Source organism: Bombyx mandarina, chromosome 10 (assembly GCF_030267445.1).
Source record: "Bombyx mandarina strain Sakado chromosome 10, ASM3026744v2".
NCBI classification, from domain to species: domain Eukaryota; kingdom Metazoa; phylum Arthropoda; class Insecta; order Lepidoptera; family Bombycidae; genus Bombyx; species Bombyx mandarina.
The window spans coordinates 5533498-5556796 of record NC_143217.1 but is presented as its reverse complement, the minus strand read 5'-3'; the positions used below and the strand labels follow the sequence as shown (position 1 = coordinate 5556796).

The 23299-nt window shown below is 35.2% G+C and overlaps 2 protein-coding genes across 3 annotated transcripts in view; one reads left to right on the top strand and one right to left on the bottom strand.

Moving 5' to 3' along the window:
- The window catches only part of Ptr (patched domain-containing protein), a 46776-nt gene extending 36691 nt beyond the window's left edge, over positions 1–10085 (top strand). Inside the window, exons 2-11 of the mRNA XM_028181033.2 lie at positions 938–1217; positions 2117–2334; positions 3944–4122; positions 5066–5409; positions 5494–5694; positions 6342–6479; positions 6761–7074; positions 7149–7361; positions 7443–7652; positions 7734–10085. Of these exons, the coding sequence (XP_028036834.2) occupies positions 938–1217; positions 2117–2334; positions 3944–4122; positions 5066–5409; positions 5494–5694; positions 6342–6479; positions 6761–7074; positions 7149–7361; positions 7443–7652; positions 7734–8837 (3201 nt within the window). The 3' untranslated portion in view covers positions 8838–10085. The remainder of the gene's footprint in view (positions 1–937; positions 1218–2116; positions 2335–3943; positions 4123–5065; positions 5410–5493; positions 5695–6341; positions 6480–6760; positions 7075–7148; positions 7362–7442; positions 7653–7733) is intronic.
- On the bottom strand, positions 10074–22020 carry LOC114247940 (uncharacterized). Of its 2 annotated transcripts, none has more exons than XM_089730300.1 (12): positions 21883–22020; positions 21214–21461; positions 20514–20750; positions 19981–20234; positions 18232–19015; positions 17961–18136; positions 17577–17823; positions 17039–17225; positions 16305–16525; positions 13048–16203; positions 11977–12969; positions 10074–10799 (listed from the first exon to the last, which is right to left on the bottom strand). In XM_089730300.1, exons 2-12 carry the CDS (start codon positions 21457–21459, stop codon positions 10515–10517), a joined length of 6786 nt encoding a protein of 2261 aa, XP_089586426.1. In that variant the 5' UTR covers positions 21460–21461; positions 21883–22020; the 3' UTR covers positions 10074–10514. The 2 variants fall into 2 exon arrangements, with proteins under 2 accessions (XP_089586426.1, XP_089586427.1); XM_089730301.1 differs by having other exon boundaries at positions 21915–22019.
- Between the last annotated feature and the right edge of the window lie 1279 nt (positions 22021–23299).

The following is a 23299-nucleotide window of genomic DNA, read 5'->3' as shown; positions in this document are numbered from 1 at the left end:
TTCGATTGTCTCTTGCGTAGAAAACAATTTTCTTAGCAAACATATTTCGTAAGCTGTACGCGATAAAATACCCCGTGTTTGAGTACCATGAACAATGATCATGTAATTGCTTGCTTCAAGAATCTACTCCGGTATTTAGCCTTACGTAAATAACGATAGTTGGTATTCATGCGGACGGACACTTCTTTCGAAATTCAGTACGTTTTTTATACTGAAGAAATTAGGAAGATATTCGCGTGTCATGATGTTATGGGGAGACCCATAACTACGTTTTATAACAATGTATAAGTTTATTTAGTTAGATAAAAGCCTTTCCACACACAGCTTCACTCGCGTAGATTACGGTTTGTATTGCGTGGACGAAGGCATTTTATAAAATTTTATAGACTGCTTTACAAAAGAAATACATAATTCAAATGTGCAGCTTTCTTTTTCCTACCTATTTCTGGTAGCCTAAGGGGTTATTCCAGGTACACTTTCAATGGTAGGTGAGTTCACGGGTCACAACCTGAGAGTTTGCTAATACTGGCCCTAGCAAGAGCAGTGCTTCGCAGAATCTACCCTCGTGTCGGAATGACGACCCACTGAGAAGATCCGATAAAAAACTCAGTGGGTAAATTACCCCGTACGGCAAAGTAAAAAAAATCGAAATATCAGTCTTGAGCAAAATGACGAGTAAAAGAGAAAGAGGTACCTAAGTCATACCTTGTCTTGTTGATAAATGAATTACATCAATAAGCCCTTGGCTTTAACGAGACCATTACGAAACTTAGAAACCTGTGTTGTTAATATGTCCAATTACTCGAGGGTGCAACCTGTTATTAATTTGTAGTCATTGTCCTTAGCACGAATGAATATTAAATTTCAGACAAAGCTATGACGCACTTGCCCGAATCCTTAAATATATATTTATGCGTTTACTTTCTTCTTGTTTCAGATGGGTTGTTGCAAACTGACAATCGTTGATGATGTCCTGAACAGGTCTTTCTACAAACTGGGCCTGGCCGTCGGCAGACAGCCCGGCTACTTCATAATAATACCGGTACTACTAACCTTGCTCATGGTAACCGGATATCAAAGGATTCATTATGAGATGGACCCGGAATATTTGTTTTCGCCTGTTAGCGGACAAGGAAAGTTGGAAAGGAGGGTAGTTGAAGAGCACTTCAAAGTTAACTACTCGCACAGATTTAACGTTGGCAGAATTACACGAGCAGGTAATTCTTATTTATCAATTATGGTCTGGGCTCTAACAATGTAATTAACTTCATTCATTGCCATCGAATCCTACATTCAAATGGTACTAGCGATTATTTTATGTAAAACAACTTTAATGGAGACTGCTTGCGCGGTACCTACTGTTATACTGTTATACTAAGATTCAAGTCAATCGGATAATCTATAAGTCTACATCCAGTCAAGCACCATTGTCATCATCAGCGTACAGACCTCCACTCTTAGAGATATGAGTTTCCCCATGTTTGTTACAATAACCGGTGCTACGCTCTTTGTGTCCAACAAACGTGCATAATTTTTTTAACACATAAGTTTGTATCGCCTTCTCGTTTGAAAGAGCAAAAACACCTGCGTAGTAATAACATAAACGACCTAGATTAAGTCATTGCTCTATCGCGTTTTATTTTATTTCCTCCAAAGATCGACAAGCACAAGGCTCTTTTCTGGTGAATGGTTACCGTGATTGTTAGCCGCAGGGTACAGCCAAAACGCTGCCTATCACTGAGGATTTACTTGAAGGAAATTTTGCGTTCAGCAAACATCTTGAAGTCGATTCATACCAGAGCCAGTGTCATTGATGTTACCTGTTATCTTTTGAATTAAACCCTATTGCACATATATTTGAGGGGTTTCGTTAGACAACAGCCGTTATAAAAACATTTGAAACTTTTAACTCATGTTGCTTGCAATATGAGGTCAAAGTTTCAAGAGGTCAGGTTACGTTCGTTTTCGTTCTTGTTTTGATCTATGTGGGCTACAGTAACGACTTAAAATCTGGGAAGCTCTATAGTCACCCACCTGTATATAAAAAAACCTTCATTTTAATTACGTAAGGAATTTAATTAAAGACATATAAAGATTTTTTTTTTTTAATTTCCAGGAAGATTTGGTCGAGTAATTATAGTGGCCAAAGACAACAATACCAACTTACTGCGAACCGAAATATGGAAAGAATTAAGGGAATTGGATGATCTGGTGCAAAACGTAACAGTCACGTTACCGACTGGAGAGACTTTCACGTATCGTGAAGAGTGCGCCAGATGGGAGGGGCAATGCTTCGTCAACGACATACTGAACTTAGACAAAATAATAGGCGAGGTAATGATCATTCTTCCTGCGAAATTATGCGGCGGTAATAGGGTATTGCTAGTTCAATTAACCGATTATGATACCACTCTTTTTATTAGTGCAGACGGCCAGACGAGTCCGCGGCTCAACTGGTGTCAACCGGTTACCAGAACCCATATATGTACGTACACCACAAGCTGAAGGCCGACGCACGCCTTGAAATATAAAATGGAAGTCTCAAATGTATTCAATAAATTCTTTACTTATAAATTCAAAGAGGCTCGACGGATTATTTAAGAATTATTATTGAAATTCCGACCTTGTGTTTCAAGATAAACAGCGGCATTCTCGTTTTGTTTTTAAGGGCTAAGCACTTCCACACCTCGAGTTATTACCTCGTTGGTCTGGTAGTTATTAAAACTGACTAAGGCACCACTAATTCAAATTTCGATTCAGTCAATATCTAACCATGAAGATATATTAGGTGTTCAAATTCGAAAATTCTAACTAAGGGCCCTTGAAAGTGGAAACTATGATAGTATACTCTACGTTTAATCGGATAATAGAGGACTCTTCGATCAGCTGAAATGTTGCAGTGACTAACCAATGCATGTATTTTTTCATGTCATTTGTTTGACTTTGAAAAATCCACTCTGAACAAAGGGATTTAAAAGGAACTACATAGTGGAAGTGTGTCATCCACATATTTCAATACTTTCCTTTTCTTTTCACTTTCTCTTCAGAGAACACTTTTGAATCTTTAAGGCCGAGAGGCATTTATTTGAAAACTTGTATCAGCTAAAGGAGGCCAAGCGGCACTGTCGTTAACAGGAAATTTCCACTTAAATAGGAACAGTGCGGGTTTTCTGACAACTGTTTAACATTCGCATATCGAATTCTATGGTATTGTGTGATTCAAGGCGAAGAACTGTCATTCATTAAGTCATAGCGATTAATACGAAGATCCTATTATTGACATTAACAATGGATAGTTATTATTACGAAGTAGATTCAATAAACACGTACCGCGCGCCCAATATTGCACAGTGACATGTATTTCTCCTAATCTTCTATAATGAGAAATATATCGAATCATTGATATTTTAACTGCCACAACTTCATCATTAAAAAATACATAGTTTCCCAAAGTCATACAACTTTGTATCAAGTATCGACAAGTGACGAGTGTTTTCTCGAAGCATTGCATTATTTAGAAGGCGTTAGAACGTCAATACTTAATTAAATTGAAAAAACACGTGTTCTTATTCATTAAAATTCTAAACACACATAGCAGATTTATGATTACTTGCGATAACGCTGCCCACGCAAGGATTCGCTTCATTCTACGATTTAATTTCAACACATCCTATTACATGGGACTATGTAGACTGAAATTATGGAGGGACTTTAATTACTTAATTTTGTTTTTCTAAAATGCTACTATCTTTGTTTACTATTTTCATTAAGCATTTAAGTCATGATATAGTGTGAAGGTACGCTATATAGGGTGTTCCCGATACAGTAGCCGATGGCTATATTATTTACATATTACGTATTTGTTTATTGTAAGCACATAATTTTTCACAATAGGCCGTTCTTATTTTAGTAGAAAACGTGATAGGTATTTTTCTTTTAAAAGGTGGAGCGCGGCGAGTTAAATCTGACTTTCCCAATAATGTTCAATCCCGTGACGTGGGAAGCACATGCATTTCCAGTATTCTTTGGAGGAAGTCAAGTGGTTGATGATGTTATAGTGTCAGTGCCAGCCGTGCAATTGGTGTGGTTTGTTAGAACGGATACTAAAATACAGGAACAAAGGTAATAATAAATATTAGCATTAGCAGGATTTTTTTGTTGTTTTCAAATGACAACTAACTAAAATTTCCTCTTCATGTTTGTTGTGGCTTATTTGACCTCGTGTCTCAATATGGGTTATCTAAACGATTATACCGGGTTAGCCGCGAGTTCATTCCTAATTGTTAAGAATCTTATGACAAATCACGGATTCTGTACGCTCGTATAACTTTATTATGGGATGTTCAAAACAATGATTCGATTCTTGACAATGAAATTTTGTTTTCAATGGAAATAAACGCCACAGTATAGGATTGCACTGTGTTTCATTTAGCTTTTTATTGTCTATTTTAAATGACAATAGGACTTCGCTTTGTGCAAACACCGCAATATAGCTTACTTAGATAACAGACATCGATCTTGACACTGTTTAAGAAATCGTTACGAATACTAAACACTGCGTAACATTGTCAAGAATACGAATAGAAAGGTTGGGCATGATTTAATTCTCAACAAAGTTTCACGATAACTTGTGTTAGAACTTCGACAAGTAGTAATATCTCATTCCCGATCCTGCGGACAGAATGGAAAGCAGTCGACGTCGCCCAAAACACGTCATCTCGGATCCTCCCGATCCACTAACGGTGCTTCTAGGTACTTCAAGCACCGGTCACCGTTCTCGTCGAACCCGTCGCTTGCGACGAAGGGCTCGACGAGTAAATTAACTCCCAGACACAGCCCACTGAGTTTCTCGCCGGATCTTCTCAGTGGGTCGCGTTTCCGATCCGGTGGTAGATTCTGCGAAGCACGGCTCTTGCTAGGGTTCGTGTTAGCAACGTCATCAGGTTTGAGCCCCGTGAGCTCACCTACAAAAGTTAGGGTTACGCTGACATAGCCTCTCAAGGCTCTCAGATTAGGTAGGAGAAAAAAAAAAAAAAAAAAAAGTAATATCTGTTGAATTTTTTAGGGGTGCGGCGTGGGAAGACGCGTTTTTGGACGCGGTGGGTATCGCCGAAGATACTGGCCGATTCAAGCACATATCGGTGGCTCGATTCGCTTCACGAACTCTTGACCATGAACTCGAAAAGAACACAAGAACCGTGATACCGTTCTTTAGTTCTACTTTCATTTTAATGGGTGTATTTTCAGTCGTCACTTGTTTGATGGGTGACTGGGTCCGTTCTAAGCCTTGGTTAGGATTACTGGGTAACATATCAGCCGTTATGGCCACGGCCGCAGCATTTGGCTGCGCGATATACTTAGGCATCTCTTTCATTGGAATAAATTTAGCGGCACCCTTCCTAATGATTGGTAAGTCAAGCCATTCCTATGAGTTTCATTAGTATGCTTTGGTTTAAACGTTATTATTGAATAACTCTCTTTTAATCTTGTCAGGTATCGGCATTGATGATACTTTTGTGATGTTGGCTGCGTGGAGAAGGGCTTCCCCAAAACTACCGGTTCCGGAACGCATGGCATCTATGTTATCAGAAGCCGCTGTTTCCATAACGATAACGTCTGTAACGGACATGTTGTCATTTTTCATTGGAATCTTTTCCCCGTTTCCATCTGTACAAATATTCTGCATGTACTCAGGTATTTTATTTTTGTTTACATATTATTATGTACATTTCAGTTTACTATTTAAAGTAACTAGTGTTCGTCCACTGACCGAAATTCTGCCATTATCAGCGACACTTCAAAATTTCTTTTATCGCACTGATACTCGTGAATATTTTCTAAACTAAAAAAGAATATTGCCTGACAAGGTCATACCCAATCCTGTGGATCAAATAGTAAACAGTCGACGTCCCCCTAAACACGACATTACGGATCCTCCCGATCCATTAACGCTGCTTTTAGGTACCACAAGCACCAGTCACCGCGTCGAACCCGTCGCTTGCGACGAAGGGCTCGACGAATGAATTAACCCATAGACACAGCCAACTGAGTTTCTCGCCGGATCTTCTCAGTGGGTCGCGTTTCCTATCCAATGGTAGTTTTTGCGAAGCACTGCTCTTGCTAGGGCCAGTGTTAGCAACACTCCCGGTTTGAGCCCCGTGAGCTCACCTCCACGTCAAGGAGAACCTGAAATAGCCTCTCAAGGCTATCAGCATAGGTAGAAAAAAAAAGCCTGGAAAACAGAAGGGAACATATTATGATACTTATCTGTTCCAGTTGTCATTGGCTATATACAGACTAAGCCAAATTTCTTATTACTTTTAAATGAACTTAAATTTCAGGTCTGGCGGTGTGTTTCACTTTTGTTTGGCATCTAACATTCTTTGCCGGTTGCGTCGCAGTTTCAGGATATCGTGAAAAACAAAACAGACATACAATTACTATGCTCAAAGTTTTGCCTGAATCGAGAGCACGTAAAGGTACAAGTTTCATTCTTGAAAATTTAATAGATTAATACTTTTGTTGTGGGTTCCCAAAAATTGCATTATTTATGGCTATTGATTTTTTATTTGGTTTAAAATTCCAAAACGACTTAGTCGTTCCTGACAATAAATTGGCAGATTATAAACTTCTAAGCAACAATGTAAAGTGTCCGAAAAAAATTCAAGAACAAGGCATTCTGTTAGATTAGTAACTAATTAAAATTTCAATCAACTATGAATCGAATTAATTCTAATAGATGCACATTAAACTGTTGCAGAAGAAAAATCGTGGTTATACAGGGCTTTCTGCAGCGGGGGCATTGATCCAGCCGATCCCGATAATCCAATTGACAATAAGGAACATTGTATCATGGCCTTCTTCCGTACAACCATGGCCGATTTGTTGAACCATAACGGAGTAAAAGCTTTCGTAATAGTTATATTCCTACTGTACTTGGCTGGAGCTGGTTACGGTGTTACCAATCTGAAGGAAGGTTTGGAAAGAAGAAAGCTGTCTAAAGTGGATTCATACTCTGTCGAGTTCTTCGATAGAGAGGATCTTTATTACAGAGAATTTCCATACAGGATACAGGTATTTTTACGAGATACATAATAACCTCTATTAATCAGTTAGACGGTACTCAATTTTTTTTTCTCCCCCCACAGGTGGTAATTAGCGGCCAATACAATTATTCAGACACTTTAGTACAGGCTGAAGTTGAAAAACTAACAAAACGTTTGGAAAGCACATCGTACATATCGAATTCACTGTACACGGAGTCGTGGCTTAAAACGTTTTTGGATTACGTATCTGCTAATAACGACTATTTGAATGTGACTATCGATAACGAAGTTGACTTCATACAGAATCTCAAAGAGGTATATATAATCAGTGGCTTAACATTTTTTTATTATTTCCATTTTCTGTCCAGTTCTATAAAAGACATCGTATCTTTACAGTTGTGGCTGTTTCCCGCTAATCCTTTCTCATTGGATGTCAAATTTAACGACGCCGGAGACCAAATCGTTGCTTCCAGGTTTCTGATACAAGCTATCAATATAAGTGGTACAAACCATGAAAAGGAAATGGTCAAAGCGTTAAGAACTATAGTTGCTGAATCACCGTTGAATGCTTCAGTGTTCCATCCGTATTTCGTATTTTTCGACCAGGTAAAAACTAGTCTTAATTATACAATGTTACAAATTATATGTAATTTAGTACTAATATACTATTCCTTGCTTTTATTTCAGTTCGAGCTTGTTAAGCCTACATCAATTCAAAATTTGTGCTATGGAGCATTAATGATGATGATTACATCATTTATATTCATACCAAACATCTTGTGCTCGCTATGGGTGGCGTTTAGTATAATATCGATTGAGGTCGGTGTGGTCGGTTATATGGCCCTATGGGATATAAATCTCGATTCAATATCAATGATCAATCTCATCATGTGCATCGGTTTTTCTGTCGACTTCACTGCACATATATGCTATGCCTACATGGCATCTAAAGCGAAATACCCTCACGAACGAGTCAGCGAATGCTTATACTCTCTGGGATTGCCAATAGTGCAAGGCTCTTTCAGCACAATTCTCGGTGTCATCGCATTGCTTCTCGCTGACAGTTACATATTCTCTGTATTCTTTAAAATGGTATTCATGGTAATATTCTTTGGAGCGATGCACGGTCTATTCTTATTACCGGTTTTACTGTCTTTATTCGGACCGGGATCGTGCACAAGAAAATCAGACGATATGAAGATGTCGAAACTCGAAAAGTTTCCTAGCCCGTACTGTATACCGCACCCTCAGCTGATGTTGAACGATCAAATTTACAACAGCAAAAATTTGACCCCTAACGGAGTTTATAAAGGTTACGTGGACGATAAAGACCTGGGTATAGGGACGTCAGGCGAAGACACAAGTGAAAGCAGCTCTAATCAATCACAAAGACGGCAAATCAGCGAAAATGACAACGGACGCAAACAATACGATGAAACAGGTTGGAAAAGATCGAATTATTGCCAAAGTTCGAGCCAATTTCAACCCTCCGGAGAATTAGATCCTTTCGGGCAAGACGTAGAAAGGAACTGGCATCGACAGCGCTATGAAAATAACCGTCGTACTTTTGAGAATTACGGTAAGCCTACGCCCATTTCGAGGACCCGAGACGATGATTGGGTAACATCAACACGCAAAACCAGTGACACTGGACCTCGTCGAGAGGGTACATATAGAGTAATGCGGGCGCATTCACATCACAACCTCCACAGGCCCAGAGCTCCTCGTCGGTCTAACTCTCAGCATAATCTGGATCATTTAGATTACGTCGCAGAAATGCGATTTCCCTGACGTTGACACTGTAACCTCTCTAATATATTTAAGATAATGTACTGCTCAATTGTGGACCAAAGTGTTAAGCTACATGCAACCTTTATGCTAATGACAGAAAATTCTTTTTTGGTTTTCTGTCGAACAATATATAACGACGTGTCTGCTGACAGAAATCAAATAGATAACTATTTATTTATAAGTGTGACTGGAACGCACGTAGAATTAAAATTAAGCTTTTGTGTATTTTATTATGGGGTACAGGGGAACGAATAGGCTAGACTTATTCGAGGCAATGCATTCGTTTAGGTACAAGGTTGAATGTGTAATTTTTTTAATTAAACGAATCACAAATATTATGTTCATAAATTAATTGAATAATAATTAATAAAATAGAAGGGGACCAAAATATAACATATATAATTGATGTTTAATTTAGAAAATACAGAATATTATTATATTACTTGAGTGGTTAAGTTTTTACTTCTTGGATATCAAGTAGCAATTATGTATTTGAAAACACATTTTTTTTCTATAATAATTTATTAGAAAATATAGCAACTACCTAGTTCCTAAACTATAAACTATTGATTCAGTCGCTAAACAAGGCTTGAGTTGCTAAAATGCAAAACTTAAATCTAAAATACACTAATATATTGAAGAAAATAAACATACACATTAATTACTTCAAAAAAAAAATCAACTTACTTAGAATAAGAACTAAGTTAATATGTGGAACTGAAATATGGTAAAGAAACTATTTGACATAATACATATAAAAGAAAACCTTACATATATTAAAATGGTTTAATACATATTCTGTATTTATAAAATTATCTTGGCTATTGATAACGGACGAATGCTGGATTTTTCTTAATACCACTTACCACAGCTTCATACGTGCGTATGTAGTATTATATATAAGTAGAACGTTTATGTGAAGAATACCTATACGAGTATACATGTAGAGCTTTAATGTTACCTTTCGAAATAGATTTATTTTGTAAATATTATTTGTGATATGATCTTGATGCCATGTCTGTATGTATTTCTAATAGCTGGGTGTAAGAAACCATTTGTAAACAATACAATGTTTCCATTTATAATAAAAATATAAATATATAAAAAAAAAAAACGTATTTATGAACATGAAAGTTTAACATTATTTGAATGAAGCGTACAATTGTGACCTTTGTGGTCTTTGATTTTGACTGAATATTGTAAATACCAACTCGTTTTATATGGAATAAAATTAGTTTTAATATTAAAGTATTTTTTCTTTAATTAACAGACTAGCCACTAAATTTTATCAGTTAAACTTATAAGAGTTTCAGATTAACCTACCTACATACTAACTTACAAACTAAATAATATTTAGGTGAAAAACTGGAGTTGAGTTTTTAATGTTGATATTATTATACAGAATGAAAAATAAAACGTATCGCATCACATTGTAAACGTAACTAAAACGTAACGCAGTAAATACTGTGAATTCATCAGTAGGCTACTCACTTTGCACTTGGTTAGTCTTTAACATAAAAACAAATGTATACTATAATTATGATCTTGGTGCCTAGTCCGATAAAAACAACATAAATAAAAAAACACTAAGACACCAAGAAGGCACATAAAGTTAAGTCAATAAAAACTAATAAATAATGAGAATCCATATGTGGTTAGATTACTGTCATGTACAATCTAGTTTGGCTTATCGTGAACTCTTTGTAACAACTGGCTACAAAGCAATATTATATCTTTAGAATCAAATTTCTCATATAAATAGTCACCCAAAATGGATAGTTCCGTATTTTTATTTTTCTCGCTTGAATGCTCTAATATTTTCTTTAATACTGCATAGGTATCTCCCGTAGTCATTTTCCGGGTTAGTGTTTCGGTAATGTTATAAATAGTCATTTTTTCTGCCAATTTCTGCACCGACGATCCGTCCAGTTGTTCCGAAAGCCGATCCACAAAGTCTGATCTCTGAAAGAACAACAAATATTTTTATTCGAAATGCAATATTATGTTTATTTTTAATAATATCAAGGCATTTTAGAGCCGTTATGTATAATATCAGGGCATTTTAGAGCCGTTATGTATACTTTACTTATGGCAGTACTGTTGTATTATCCTGATAAGGTCTGAAGCGAAAATCTCATGGGAATTGATTTATAGGGATGACCATTATTTCATTGTTATACCATGTATTTATCATCATCGTGTCATTACACGAAGCAGTGTGCTTAGTGCAAGTTTTTTAACGTTCTCGATAGCGTAAAAGTTAGCTCATAATTGTATGGAATGAGATCGTTTGGCTACGTTTGCCGCTAGGGGCGCTGTTCCAAATCCATACAACTTTGAGTTAACTTTTACGCTATCGGGAACGTTAAGAAACGCGCACTGAGCACACTGACGAAACTTATGACACACATAAAAGTGGTCACCGGTGCGCTCATCGGCAATAGCAGTGACAATGGTATTAAACCAAACTGGATTTAGGCATACATTTTGCTTATTTCAGTGTCCCATGTCCAGTTATTTCAATTATTTATTCTAAAGAAAACCGACAATAGGTTATCACACAAGCAGCATTGGGAAATCATTGTAGAGCCGAACAAGCAATAAAGCTTATAAATATGTAAATACATATATCGATAGCGCATAACGCACATAAATAAACATAGTGGTAGCCTTCACGCTTTCATGGTACAGTAGTCGGCACGAGTCGTGAGCTCTGACCTTGACATGCGCAGAAGTGCATTTTTAGATCAGTTTAGGGGAACGAGGCAAGAACGGGGGTGGCGCCGGCCATATCGATTACGCGATTGGATCGTCCCGCGTCGCGTCACAAGCAGTCAGTTGTGATTCGTTCCCTGTGTTGTGCACGAGCATCGCTGCAGTAAACTACAATTTCGTGCAATTTTATATATTTTTTCATATTTTTTATCAACGTCATTTAATTAATCCAGGCACTAACTTCTTATGAATAAATTTAATTACAGCGTAAGTGTACGATGCGCAGGCGACCCCCTGCGCTTTTATCGAGAGCTCACGACTGGTGCCTCCTGCTCCATGGTGCCTTCCATACTCGAATCACGATCAGCAGAGTATCACTACTATGTCAACAAAAGCTTATTATGAGAAAACTTTTTTGACTAACCTTTTCCAAGCAGAATGTAACCATATCAGCTGTGGATTTTTCCCCAGATTCTTTAGTTTGCATTCCTGTATCTACCATTGTAGCACTTTCCGTTTGTAAAGACACGGATGATGTCGACACATCACATGTTTGAATTTCAACATCATTTATTGAGACATTAATAGTTTGTGTATCAATATTTATCTTTGCAGTTTCCGGTATCATTCTCGGATCATCAGTCACATCGGTTTTAACCTCAGAATTTGCAGCTTTATTCATCGCAGCATTCTTCAAGGCATACAGATATAACGCGTTTTTAGCTGTTTTCACTTTTGGTGCCTTTATACATAATCGATTTACCTCCAATTCAGTCATTTTAGCTAAATCACCGATTGTGTTAACTTTACCCTGCAATTCTTTTATGAGCAAAGATTTCATCGTGACAGAAGACAGGTCCGCCGCAACGTTATCAATAGGATCACTGCAGTTTATTAATTGAGGACAAATCGGGTCTATGTCATTCAGGTCACTTATTTTCACAACTTCTACAATAGGAGTCTGTTCTAGCGACGATATTTGTGTATCGTCTTTACTGATAATGTCACTGTCTGTCTCCATGTCAGTGAGTGATGTTACGTGTTCAGTAGTATCTTGAGACTTTAAAGGAGTTTGTACCTCGTCCAAAGATTTAAGTGGTTGGATACCACTAAGAATATCATTATTTGAATCAACAGTAACATTTACTAGTGAAGTTTCAATACTTGATTGAGTATTATCACTGCTATTCAGAATTTCAACATCTGTGAAACTCTCGACGGCCTTTGACAAAGCAGTTTCTAACTTGAATGCACTGTCGAGTCTCTTTTGGGACTTGAAATTGGAATGAGGCCGTGTTTGCCTTTCTTGACGCTTTTGCGCTGAATTTTGTGGTGATCGCAGACCTATTGGTTCTATGTACTTTTGTACAGATACCGTAGTTGATACTGGTGGGTCGTGGAAACTGACACGTTTTCTCTATAAAAGAAAAAAAACATAAAATAACAAAGAGCTAAAACAGTTTTTGTATTTGTTTTTATATTTGTAATAACTTACTTTATTTGCAGGTGAAATGGTAGCTTCATCAGAGATCTCGGCCAATTTTCTTTTTAAAATAGGAACTGATGGACTCACATCAAGTGCTGGTAAAGTTCGTTTTAGTCTTAAGAAAGTTTCACTGTCCTCACTTTCCATTGTTGTTTCTATTCCGCCACCAACAGAGTTATACAATATTCTTAAATTTCTTCGAGCGGGTGTTGTTGACTGGTTATTTTTTTTACTTTCTTCATAATCAGATCTGTCAGGTTTCATAATTGAATTTAAATTATCAGGAACACATAGGCCGAGCATTTGAGCTGCACGTCCGCCGGCTCGTACTTGAGGTTTGTTCTTTTTCAGTGACTGTAAAGAATTAGGACTTGTGTTGTTGACAACTACTTCAGGCCTAGGAGGAGATTGGTCTCTTTTATCTGGAGATACTTTTTCTTCAGTAAAAAATTCTGGGGACCCCTTTTCGAATGGTTCTCCATTACTATGTACTGGCGATGTCAATTTTATGACGACGTAGTCTCTGCTCGTCTCCGGAGATGGAGATTTGTCTTCAAGATCGGGCCTTAATATTTTTATGGGAGAAATCTCAACTGTATTATTCAAAAAGTCCTTTTTTCTTTGTTCGTCGTTCTTGTATGGAGAAGACACGTCATTGGTAGACTCAACTACTACTGAAACATCCATTGATTCTGTGAACGTTTTTGTAGCGTCGTCTTGTGTATTTATTTCAGTTTCATTACTGTGGTTTATTGATTTTTCCTCTTCCATGCCAATTGGCATATTTAGATTCGAACTGGTATTGAATTCATCATTGTGCTCAATAGGTTGTGTGTCTGCTTCTGCTAATTCTTGACTTTCAAGTTGAATTGATTTTTCTTCACTACTAATCGTTATTGGCACGTCATCATCGTTTATAATAACCACATCGTCTGATATTTCTTTTTCAGCTAAAGACTCTGTGTTTGTAATGTCGCTTGATTCCGTTTTATTTTTCTCTTCTATAACAGTTTTATTTACAGGCAATTCAATATCGTCTTTGCTCTCATGACAAGAGTAAGGTGTCTCATTAATAATTATAGACTGTGAATCATTCATCATGTTAGAAGAGTTTGGTTCTATGTTTATAATATTACTTTCAACAGTTTTATCTGCTGCACTTTCGTTTACTGTGACGGGGTTATTGTCCGAATTAATTTTCTCATCAGAAAATTCAATGACTTCAATATCTGGATCCTTCAATAGGCTTTTAGTGCGATTAACCTTTGCGTCGTTCTTAGAAATAACATTAATTTTTTCAATGCTGACAATTGCTATCTTTTTAGGGGTCTTTTTTATAACACTTACAGTAGTTAATGTCGAATCTTGAGAGCTTTCTATAACATCCTCAGAACAACTTTGAGATTTATCAGTTTGTGAACTTTCTCCTTGAGAATCAGGTGTCATTGTACTCTTTAACTGCGTTATTTTCAAACCTTCTTTTAGATCTTTCTTCCCGGAATTTTTCGTTTTATTTAACTTGTCCGATAAACTTGTCTTATTAGTTGTGGGAGTGACTAAACTTTTTCGAGTATTTCTTTTTTGAGATGTTGTAGGTGTGTTTAAAAATGGGTGCCCTTCAACCATGTCAATGGCTAATTCTTTTTCTATTCGTGATTTTTTATTAGTGCTCTTTCGAGCAGAGCTTTCTTTGCTTTTAGTTGTGATTTCATCTGTAGAGTGTACTTGTACAACATGAGTAATCTTAGCACATCTTTTTTCACTGGTATTTTCTTGTGAGCCTGTAGAAACATTATCACTGTCTACATTTTCCGTCGTTGCCACGAAATTCTTAGTCGTTATTTTTTCTTTCTCAATTATGTACTGCTTCTTGGTTCCTTCATGTAAAGTTACTGATTGTATACTGTCACTAGTTTCAGTACTGTCACTTGGTTCAATATTATTTACTTTCGGTGTTAGTTTTGCTTCCTCCGTATTTTCAGTATATTTATCACCAGTGCTCTCTACTAACAAGACTATTCCAGACAAATTATTTTCTTCAATATTTTTTTTTACCGTGTCAGTTATTTTGGAACTCTTTTTCATTTGTAAATCTTTTATTATATTATCCATAGGCTTCTCCACAGTTTGATCATCAGATTGTGAATCTGTCTGGGAGTGACGCCGTTTTTTTAGAGCAAAGAGTTCCGCATCATCAAATTTTTTAGGCTTCCTTTTGACACGAGATGGCCTATCAGAGAGCAACAAAGATGGTGCTGAATTAACGAGATTTTCAATATTTACGTCTGTGGAAGTAGAAGTTTTTACGGAATTTTCCAAATTTTTATCTTCAGTAGTTGCACGCTTTTCTGGTGTTATAGATTTCTCAATCAAATTCCTGACATTATGAAAGATTCTATCTTTTAATGCCATTCGTGGTGTTCTTGGTTTGGGCACTTCTCGTATTTTATCAGTAGTAATTGATTTTGGGCTTAGTTCTGCCTCTATTCCAGATGTTGTTTCTTTTTTATCCCCAAGTATGTTTTCAATAATAGTAGGAACAACGTCGGTACCTGGCATTTCTTTAAGGTTAATTTCTGGATTATCAAAATTGTTCACAGACTTGCTGTTTGATTTACTATTTGTTGTTGTGTCTTGGGAGTCTGTTTTCCACTTTGTTAATTTAAATTCATCTTGAGATTGAGATAAGTCTTGGTACAGGGCAGGTATATCTTCTCGTTTTCTTGTGAATTTTTCTTTTTGATTTTCTGTAAGCTTTTTAGGATTAAATTTCCAGTTTGATTTGACAACAACAAATTCTTCGCCATTTTCTACTACTGTGTTTACTATGCTAGATTCTCGTTTCTTTTTCTTTGTAACTTCCTTGGCGTTAGGCGTACAAGACTTTTTATTAGTAGCCTCATTTTTGTTCATTTGCTTTGAAGATTCACAGTTTTCTAAATCACTATTCATATCCCGCGGGCTGTTCTCCTTATCTTGTGTAGAATTTAATTTCAAAATGGAATCTACAGCATCAAATAATATTAACTTATCATTAAAACATCCAGCGTATTGTTTTAGAACATCATATAAGATTGAATGAGATTTTGGGTAGAGTGCTGTTTGTAATACTGTATAAACTGATTTCAGCAATTTTCCTATTAAAATTTGATTGGTATTTTGTACCTGGAAAATAAATAAGTTTGTTAAGTGTATTTTAATACATTTAAAGTATTTTTAAGTTTACTGTGAAATTCAATTGTAACTGTCAGTAACCGACTACTTACAGCACTGTTTTGTTTTAAAATAGGAATCAATAGTTTCATGATTTTTTTAACACACGTCATTGCATGTTCTTCCAGAGTTTCGTTAACTGATTCTGTCACATGATTACAAATTCCAATGATGATGTCAACTAACAGTGGAAATATATCTTCAATGTCTTCATAATTATCGATTCTGTTAACCAAAACTTGCACTAACTCTACTTGTTGGTCGTATTTTGAACCTGCAAGTAATTTTTGATAATGAAACAATGAAACCAATAATCATGACTATGAAAGGGTTCTTGTTTTACTAGTCCCCAGAAAGTATTCCATTGTAATTGATATTTTTATTTTAAAAAAATTATTACCTATTTTAATTATTAACCTTTTTTTATTAAGCTATAACCATTATTAACCTTTAATTGACCAACAGAACATCTATACAGAACAACAATCTAAAATTTTTAAATAAAAGAATGATGGTAAAATATATATATATTTTTTATTACTTAGATGGGTGGACGAAATCACAGCCCACCCGGTGCCAAGCGGTTACCGGAGCCCATAGACATCTACAACATAAATGCGCCATCCATCCTAAGATATAAGTTTCAAGGTCTCCAGCTGCCCCATCCTTCAAACCGAAACTTTCTGCTTCACAGCAGAAATAGGCAGGGTAGGGGGAGCCTACCAGTGTGGACACACAAGAGGTCCTACCACCGGTATGCAGTCAATAATAGTAAAATGTAACTCACCTGCATCTTTCGTTAAACTATTACTAAGGATAGCCAACAAAGCACACAATGACATATATGTGCTAGACTGTGTAACAATGTTTGAATATAGAATTATATTTGATATGTTCTCATCCAATTCAGTCTTTTTCAATTTTGCTAACGTTGTATTGTATAGCGTGAGCCAAGTTTTAGCAGAATATTTAACCTGTTGATAAATATTAAAAATGTAAGTATTCATATTTTAAAAAAATGCAACAGTAAACACTTAAGAAAAGAAGTATTATGTCCTGCAGTGAAAAAAAACAGTTCAATATAATAGTAAAATAAATATACACTAGTACAATCCTTTTGGGCATCAATCAAAACAGAATCAAAGATTAAATTTAAATATTGAGGATGATAAACGAGATGCGATTATCACAAACAATAATCCACATCAAAATTTTCATCTATTATAATTATTAATGTAATAAATACATTAATATTCAAAATTATACTCCATCATGATTTTAAATCTTCTAATACCTAAGTAGTTTTATTGAAAATTTGTACTCACATCATTAAATAGATTCATTGATTTCAAGGGCCAAATAACCATGTAAGATAAACTAGTTGAGCAGAGATTGAAATCAGACTCGCATAATAATTCTGCCAATGCTGTCCAAATTTTAAGTGTGTTGTCATTTGATGGAAGTTTATCCAAAACCCACTTCAAGAATATAAGCTTTTTTGAATTTATAGATTCCTCAAGAATAAAATATGCTATGGGTTTTAATTTTTGTATCATCTCCGTTGTGTTTTTACTGTAAAATTTATGTGTGAGATTAAAAATTACATTTTCAGTTTCTCAAATATAAATGTTCATTGAAATTCTTCATCTTAAATATGTGCCAATTAATTTAGTGCTATTTTAATTATATTTTAGATTTTAATTACTTACTGACGATAAAAAGAATTAAATGCTGGATCTACAAGTATGCTAATAATTCTGTGCAGTATTCCATCGTCTTCAGTTTGCGAGTTGAACAATTGACTTATTTTCGTTTCGTCATCAAACAACGTGATTACTAATGAGTTAAATACCAGTTCAACTTTTTTTTGGTCACTTTTACTTTCCTGTAAGTTGTAAAATATTTGTTACTTTCATATACAACATTACAATAAAAGTTGTTACTTTTAAATGTAAATGATATTTAAATGAAAATATTTACCTCAACAAAATTCTCAAAATGGTTTAACAATTCATTAACTAGATCTGTCCTAATATTATTATCAGGCAATTCTCCAACCGTCAAAAGAAAAGATTTCCAAATACATGACATTTGCTTTTGTGAGTCCTCATTTCCCTTTTTTATTAGTAAATTTATAGCAGTTTTCAGTGAATAAGACCAATCATGCCAATGTTCTATTAAATATTTTTTTTTCAATAATCTTTCCTTTAACCTTGGCACATCAGTGCATCCCTCACAACCAACATGTCCAACAATCTCAACAAATGCATCAACACATTTCATTGATAGCTTGTCTGATATTTGACCAGGAATAAATGAGGGTTTTCCTGATGCATTGTATTTTCCAAAACAAAAATGTAGAAATGATGTCAGTACTACATCAGTAAATACACCAAGTCTCGTACTGAATTTCACTATCAAGTGCCACCATGTTTCAAACTTAGCTAGAGCTGTCTCTTCAACTTTTGCATTATTAAGCCTTAGTGGAATCACAAGTAATTTTAGCCTTTTGTTTACACAGTTGTCATTCGTTTCTTTGGCAAATGTATCAATTAGAACTGACCAACACTGAAAAGCTCTACAACGATTATCAGCATCAATCTTGAATGCTGCTTCAACGACAGGCAGCATTGAGTTGATTGGTGTACCCATACCTGAAACGTTGCGGGTTATTTGATGGCCAAGAAGTTTGATGCATACAATCCAAAGTCTGTGCCACAGTGAACTGCCATTTTCTAGAAGCTTCTTCATTAGAAGTGGATACCTTTGATGTAAATGAACATAAAAATTAACATTGTTCTTGTAAATCTTCTAATACATATTTAAAAAATAATTTGTGTGTTCTTTCTGTGCACTGGTATCTCTGCTATTTATTAGAATTTAAGATATTAATTATTATTGTCTCTTAACAAAGGATTTCCAGCCCTTGTATTCTATTATGATAAAAGTGTGCAAGTGGTTTCACTGGGTGCAAATATGTTGTATGTAATTATTGTGTAAATGTACAGACAACATTAGGCAGTTACTAGAGCCCATAAAAAACCACAAAATGAAGGGTAGTTTTCACCTTGAAATATTAAATTGATGTCAAATGTATAAGAATAACTGCTTTTTAACTTATTAGACTGGAAAGCATGATTGATTCACCGTGGGTGTTGACAGGATTAATACAAAAACATGCAGATTATCTATCAGCTAGGCTGTCAGTAAAAACAGGTATATTGTATTGTAAGGAGCACAATTCTGTCTATTTCTACTACAAAGCAATCATTTGTTTCATTTAGAAAGATTCATTATTATATAATAAAATTGATTGCATTCACTAGAAGTTCCAATAACCAATTAATATCAGGTGGGCTCTGTGACATCAATATAATTATTATATAAAAGACAGTAACCATTAACGGTAAAATACTTCACTGGTGGTAGGACCTCTTGTGAGTCCGTGCGGGTAGTTACCACTGGCCTGCCTATTTCTGCTGTAATGCCTTTCGGTTTGAAGGGCAGGGCGGCCGTTGTAACTATACTGAGACCTTAGAGCTTATATCTCAAGGTGGGTAGCGCATTTACGTCGTAGATGTCTAAGGGCTCCAGTAACCACTTAACACCAGGTGGGCTGTGAGCTCGTCCACCCATCCATGCAATAAAAAAAAATTAAATTTGACTTTGGAATCACTAATTGTATTCTAATTTTAATATTATTATTTTCTATTCGCTATCAATACTTACCTACTAGGATTAGAAATATTTTGATATAGACATTCCCAATAAATGTCTTTGGTGTAATCTATCCTCAAAATTTCATTAGTCAACAGTTCTAGAAGTTCGATACATTTCATACAAGAAACACTACAGTCATGATTCAAATAAGTAACTATTGTAGGTATTAGCTTTGATAACCACACTGATAAACCTTCATTCACAAATTCTATTTTCTTCTCAGGTGGTAATACCTTGATGATTTTCAGGATTATCTGAAAAAACTGAAAGAAACCATATTTTAATTAGATTGCTACATAAACATTTTGTAAAAATCAATCACTGATGCAGTTTTGGACAGCACAAACCATACAGATTCTGTAAATTTAACTGCAGCACGCAGTCAAATTGAACAAATATATCATCTGGCTGCTAACTACTAAAAAGGTATGGTATAGTTCAAATTATGGACAGTGGATTACAAGGAAGTAAAAAGCAAATTTATTCAAATGGTAATTTTATGGATCAGAAATGTATCAATAAATTAAAATTAAAGAACTTACCAGGATCCTAGATTCCAGTGGAAATTTGTGATATTTACTAACTTCAAAGAATTCCATAATTTTATTTGTATAACACATAGCGAGTTTAACAAGTGTCTCATCTGGAAACTGTATCATTGTTTCGGTGCATAAAGTTCTTATGTGTTCTATTTTGCTCAATGAAGCTGTAGCATTGATTACATCGAGTATCACAAGAGCAGTTGACACAAAATTCAGAGTTTGTGGTAATTTTCCAGTCTAAAATAATTATATTCAATCTTAAATGGATTTTTTTATTTCTACACTGGGTAGTTCACGGCCCACCTGGCATTAAATGGTCAAACTGAGAGACAGTACTACTTCATGGCAGAAAGAGGCAGGGTGGTGGTACCCACATGTGCATGTTCACAAAACACCTTACCATCAATTTTAAAATAGTGTCAAATGACTTTAGCACATACACAGTCAAGTAGAAATACATATTTTTTATATTTTTGTATTTTTCATAATAGATGTTTTTAATTAATCCCAGAATAATCTTTCTGCACAAAGGTTCCTAATCTTTAAAGACAATAATTCACATCTAAATTTGTATTTTACAATTATGTAATTTAATTTAACAATGTAATTTTTGCAATTAAGTTTTGTACTTAAAATTAAAGGAATTAAATTAATTTAACTAAGGGATGTAATACAGAATACATTAAGAATCCTACATTACCTTCACTCTTTCTAAGATTTTCAAGATAATGGTTAAGTTGAATGCAGTGTATTTCATGTTTTGTTTCATATCATGTTCACAAATGTTCAAAATTTTCTTCACCACACTAATATTTACATCAACTTCATCATCTAAGCATTTTACCAGAATCTCATAATTTTGGCGTCTGCTTTTGTCTTTTTCGAGGGAGTTATCTTCCAAACGGCAGACAACTTCCTTCAGTAGCAGTGCATCGTATTCAGGCATTTCTGTGAAATAATGACATGAAAATATAGCTTCTAAATGATGATCAACAGAATGCAGCATGATAGTTGTTATAATTTATTTTATTTTAAGTAAAATATATTTGAAACCTTTAAAACAGTAACTTTGTTAGTTAATTATGGAGATATTACCATAACTAACCCTACTATCAGGGTCTTAATGTTAATAGGATAGGTAACAAAAACAAACGTATCTATATTGTATTGAAACACTTTGGTTAATGTTTGAAAATAAGATTTCTGTATCCAACAAACAAAATGTGTGGAAACTAGCTTCAGCTTGTACATAAGAATGTGACACAAGTAAGTACATACTTTATGCAAGCTGACACAGAACAGACCGTTACAGAGTTTCTGTTAATTAAAATTAATATAAATGTTAACTATATTTTTATCCCTTACGTACTTGGATATTCCTTGAAGATATTTTACAATTACCTTAAGGCAATTTCAATACAATGTTAAAAAACAACAAAACGGCATTTTCTTACTTCACGTATTTTTAGTTCACGCACTATTTCTGGCGCGAAGAATGACTTTGACACTTGACAGTAGTTAAGGAGTAGTTCTGCTATTCCAACTGGAAAGGCAAAGATATCCTACCATACAGGCTAATCTTTGGTGTATTATTTTTTGAAAAATAATATGGAGTGAAATGAAATTGATTTGATTAATTTGAAACATTAATCAATTGACACCAAACTAAATGAAATGAGATGAGGTGATATGGCATGAAATATAATCTCAGTAAAATGATGGTTATTTATTGAGACTTTTTCAGTGGACTTTTTGGAGCATCCCGAGAAGTACGTCCAGTGGCTTTGTGTCATTTTCCCACATTTGTGCACTTTCACAGATATTAAACAGCTAATAAACCACCATTAACTACACATTTAAACCTGGAGAAACACTAAATAGACAAAATAAAACAATTCACACAACTTCACGCCTCGCCACCAAAAAGTCTGACAGTAGTTAATATTTTCGACGTTGAATTTTATTCCTTGAACAGACAAAGAAATGTTGGACCTAAGCCAATCATTTGAATTACGAGATTAATGACACGCTTTCTTCTCGGATTTACGGGTACAAAACACTTCAAAATAGATTATACTTGTGATTAGTCTCATTTGCAAAACTATATCAGTATTGTCTCAAAAAATCAACACCATAAAAAATAATAGGTCATTTGTAAGTCTGCTGTCGCTAAATCAACGTTGAGTGCGGATTAAACAATGCATCGAAATTCATGAGCCGCGCTATCAACCTTACTCTAAGTAGGTACTACAAGGTTTACGCAAAATGTAAATGCATACGTATAAATGTTTAATTAAGAAGTTATTAAAATACCCAATAAAATAATAAATAAATAAAATATTCCATCGGAGTAAGTTGAATATAATGTGCGGCTAGCAATGCAATGCAATGACCGTCGGTGAGTGACCAGCAATAAATGAATGGGCAGAGCCGAAGACGAGGTTCACTGGTGTGAATCTAGCCTATTGGCCTAGTCCAGCAGTGGATGTCTGTGGGCTGATGATAATCATGATGAATATAGTGTTAGATTATTTTGTTGAGGAGGTATTAAGAAATACTTATTTTGTATTTTGAAACAACTGTGGTGCGGTACCATCGCTGTCTATAGTTGGTGTGAATTATCGAGTTCCAGTGGTAAGACTTAGAAAAAAAAAAGAGTAGGTTAACAGATTATCTATTCCTTACATCCAATTCATAGTTTTTACTCCACTCGGTTCAATGGTTTACTACGAATTTGTGTGTTGTGTGTGTGTTGGTTTTTGTTTGCCGTACGGTCTTATTAGGTT

What these genes read in the sequence shown, in the direction of transcription:
- LOC114247940 (XM_089730300.1), bottom strand. Translation starts at nt 21,459, where the DNA reads ATGCCTGAATACGATGCACTGCTACTGAAGGAAGTTGTCTGCCGTTTG. An exon ending in TTTTAAAACAAAACAGTGCT is followed by an intron (nt 16,204 to 16,304) that starts GTAAGTAGTCGG and finishes TTTATTTTCCAG; the next exon opens with GTACAAAATACCAATCAAAT. An exon ending in CCATTTCACCTGCAAATAAA is followed by an intron (nt 12,970 to 13,047) that starts GTAAGTTATTAC and finishes TTTCTTTTATAG; the next exon opens with AGAAAACGTGTCAGTTTCCA.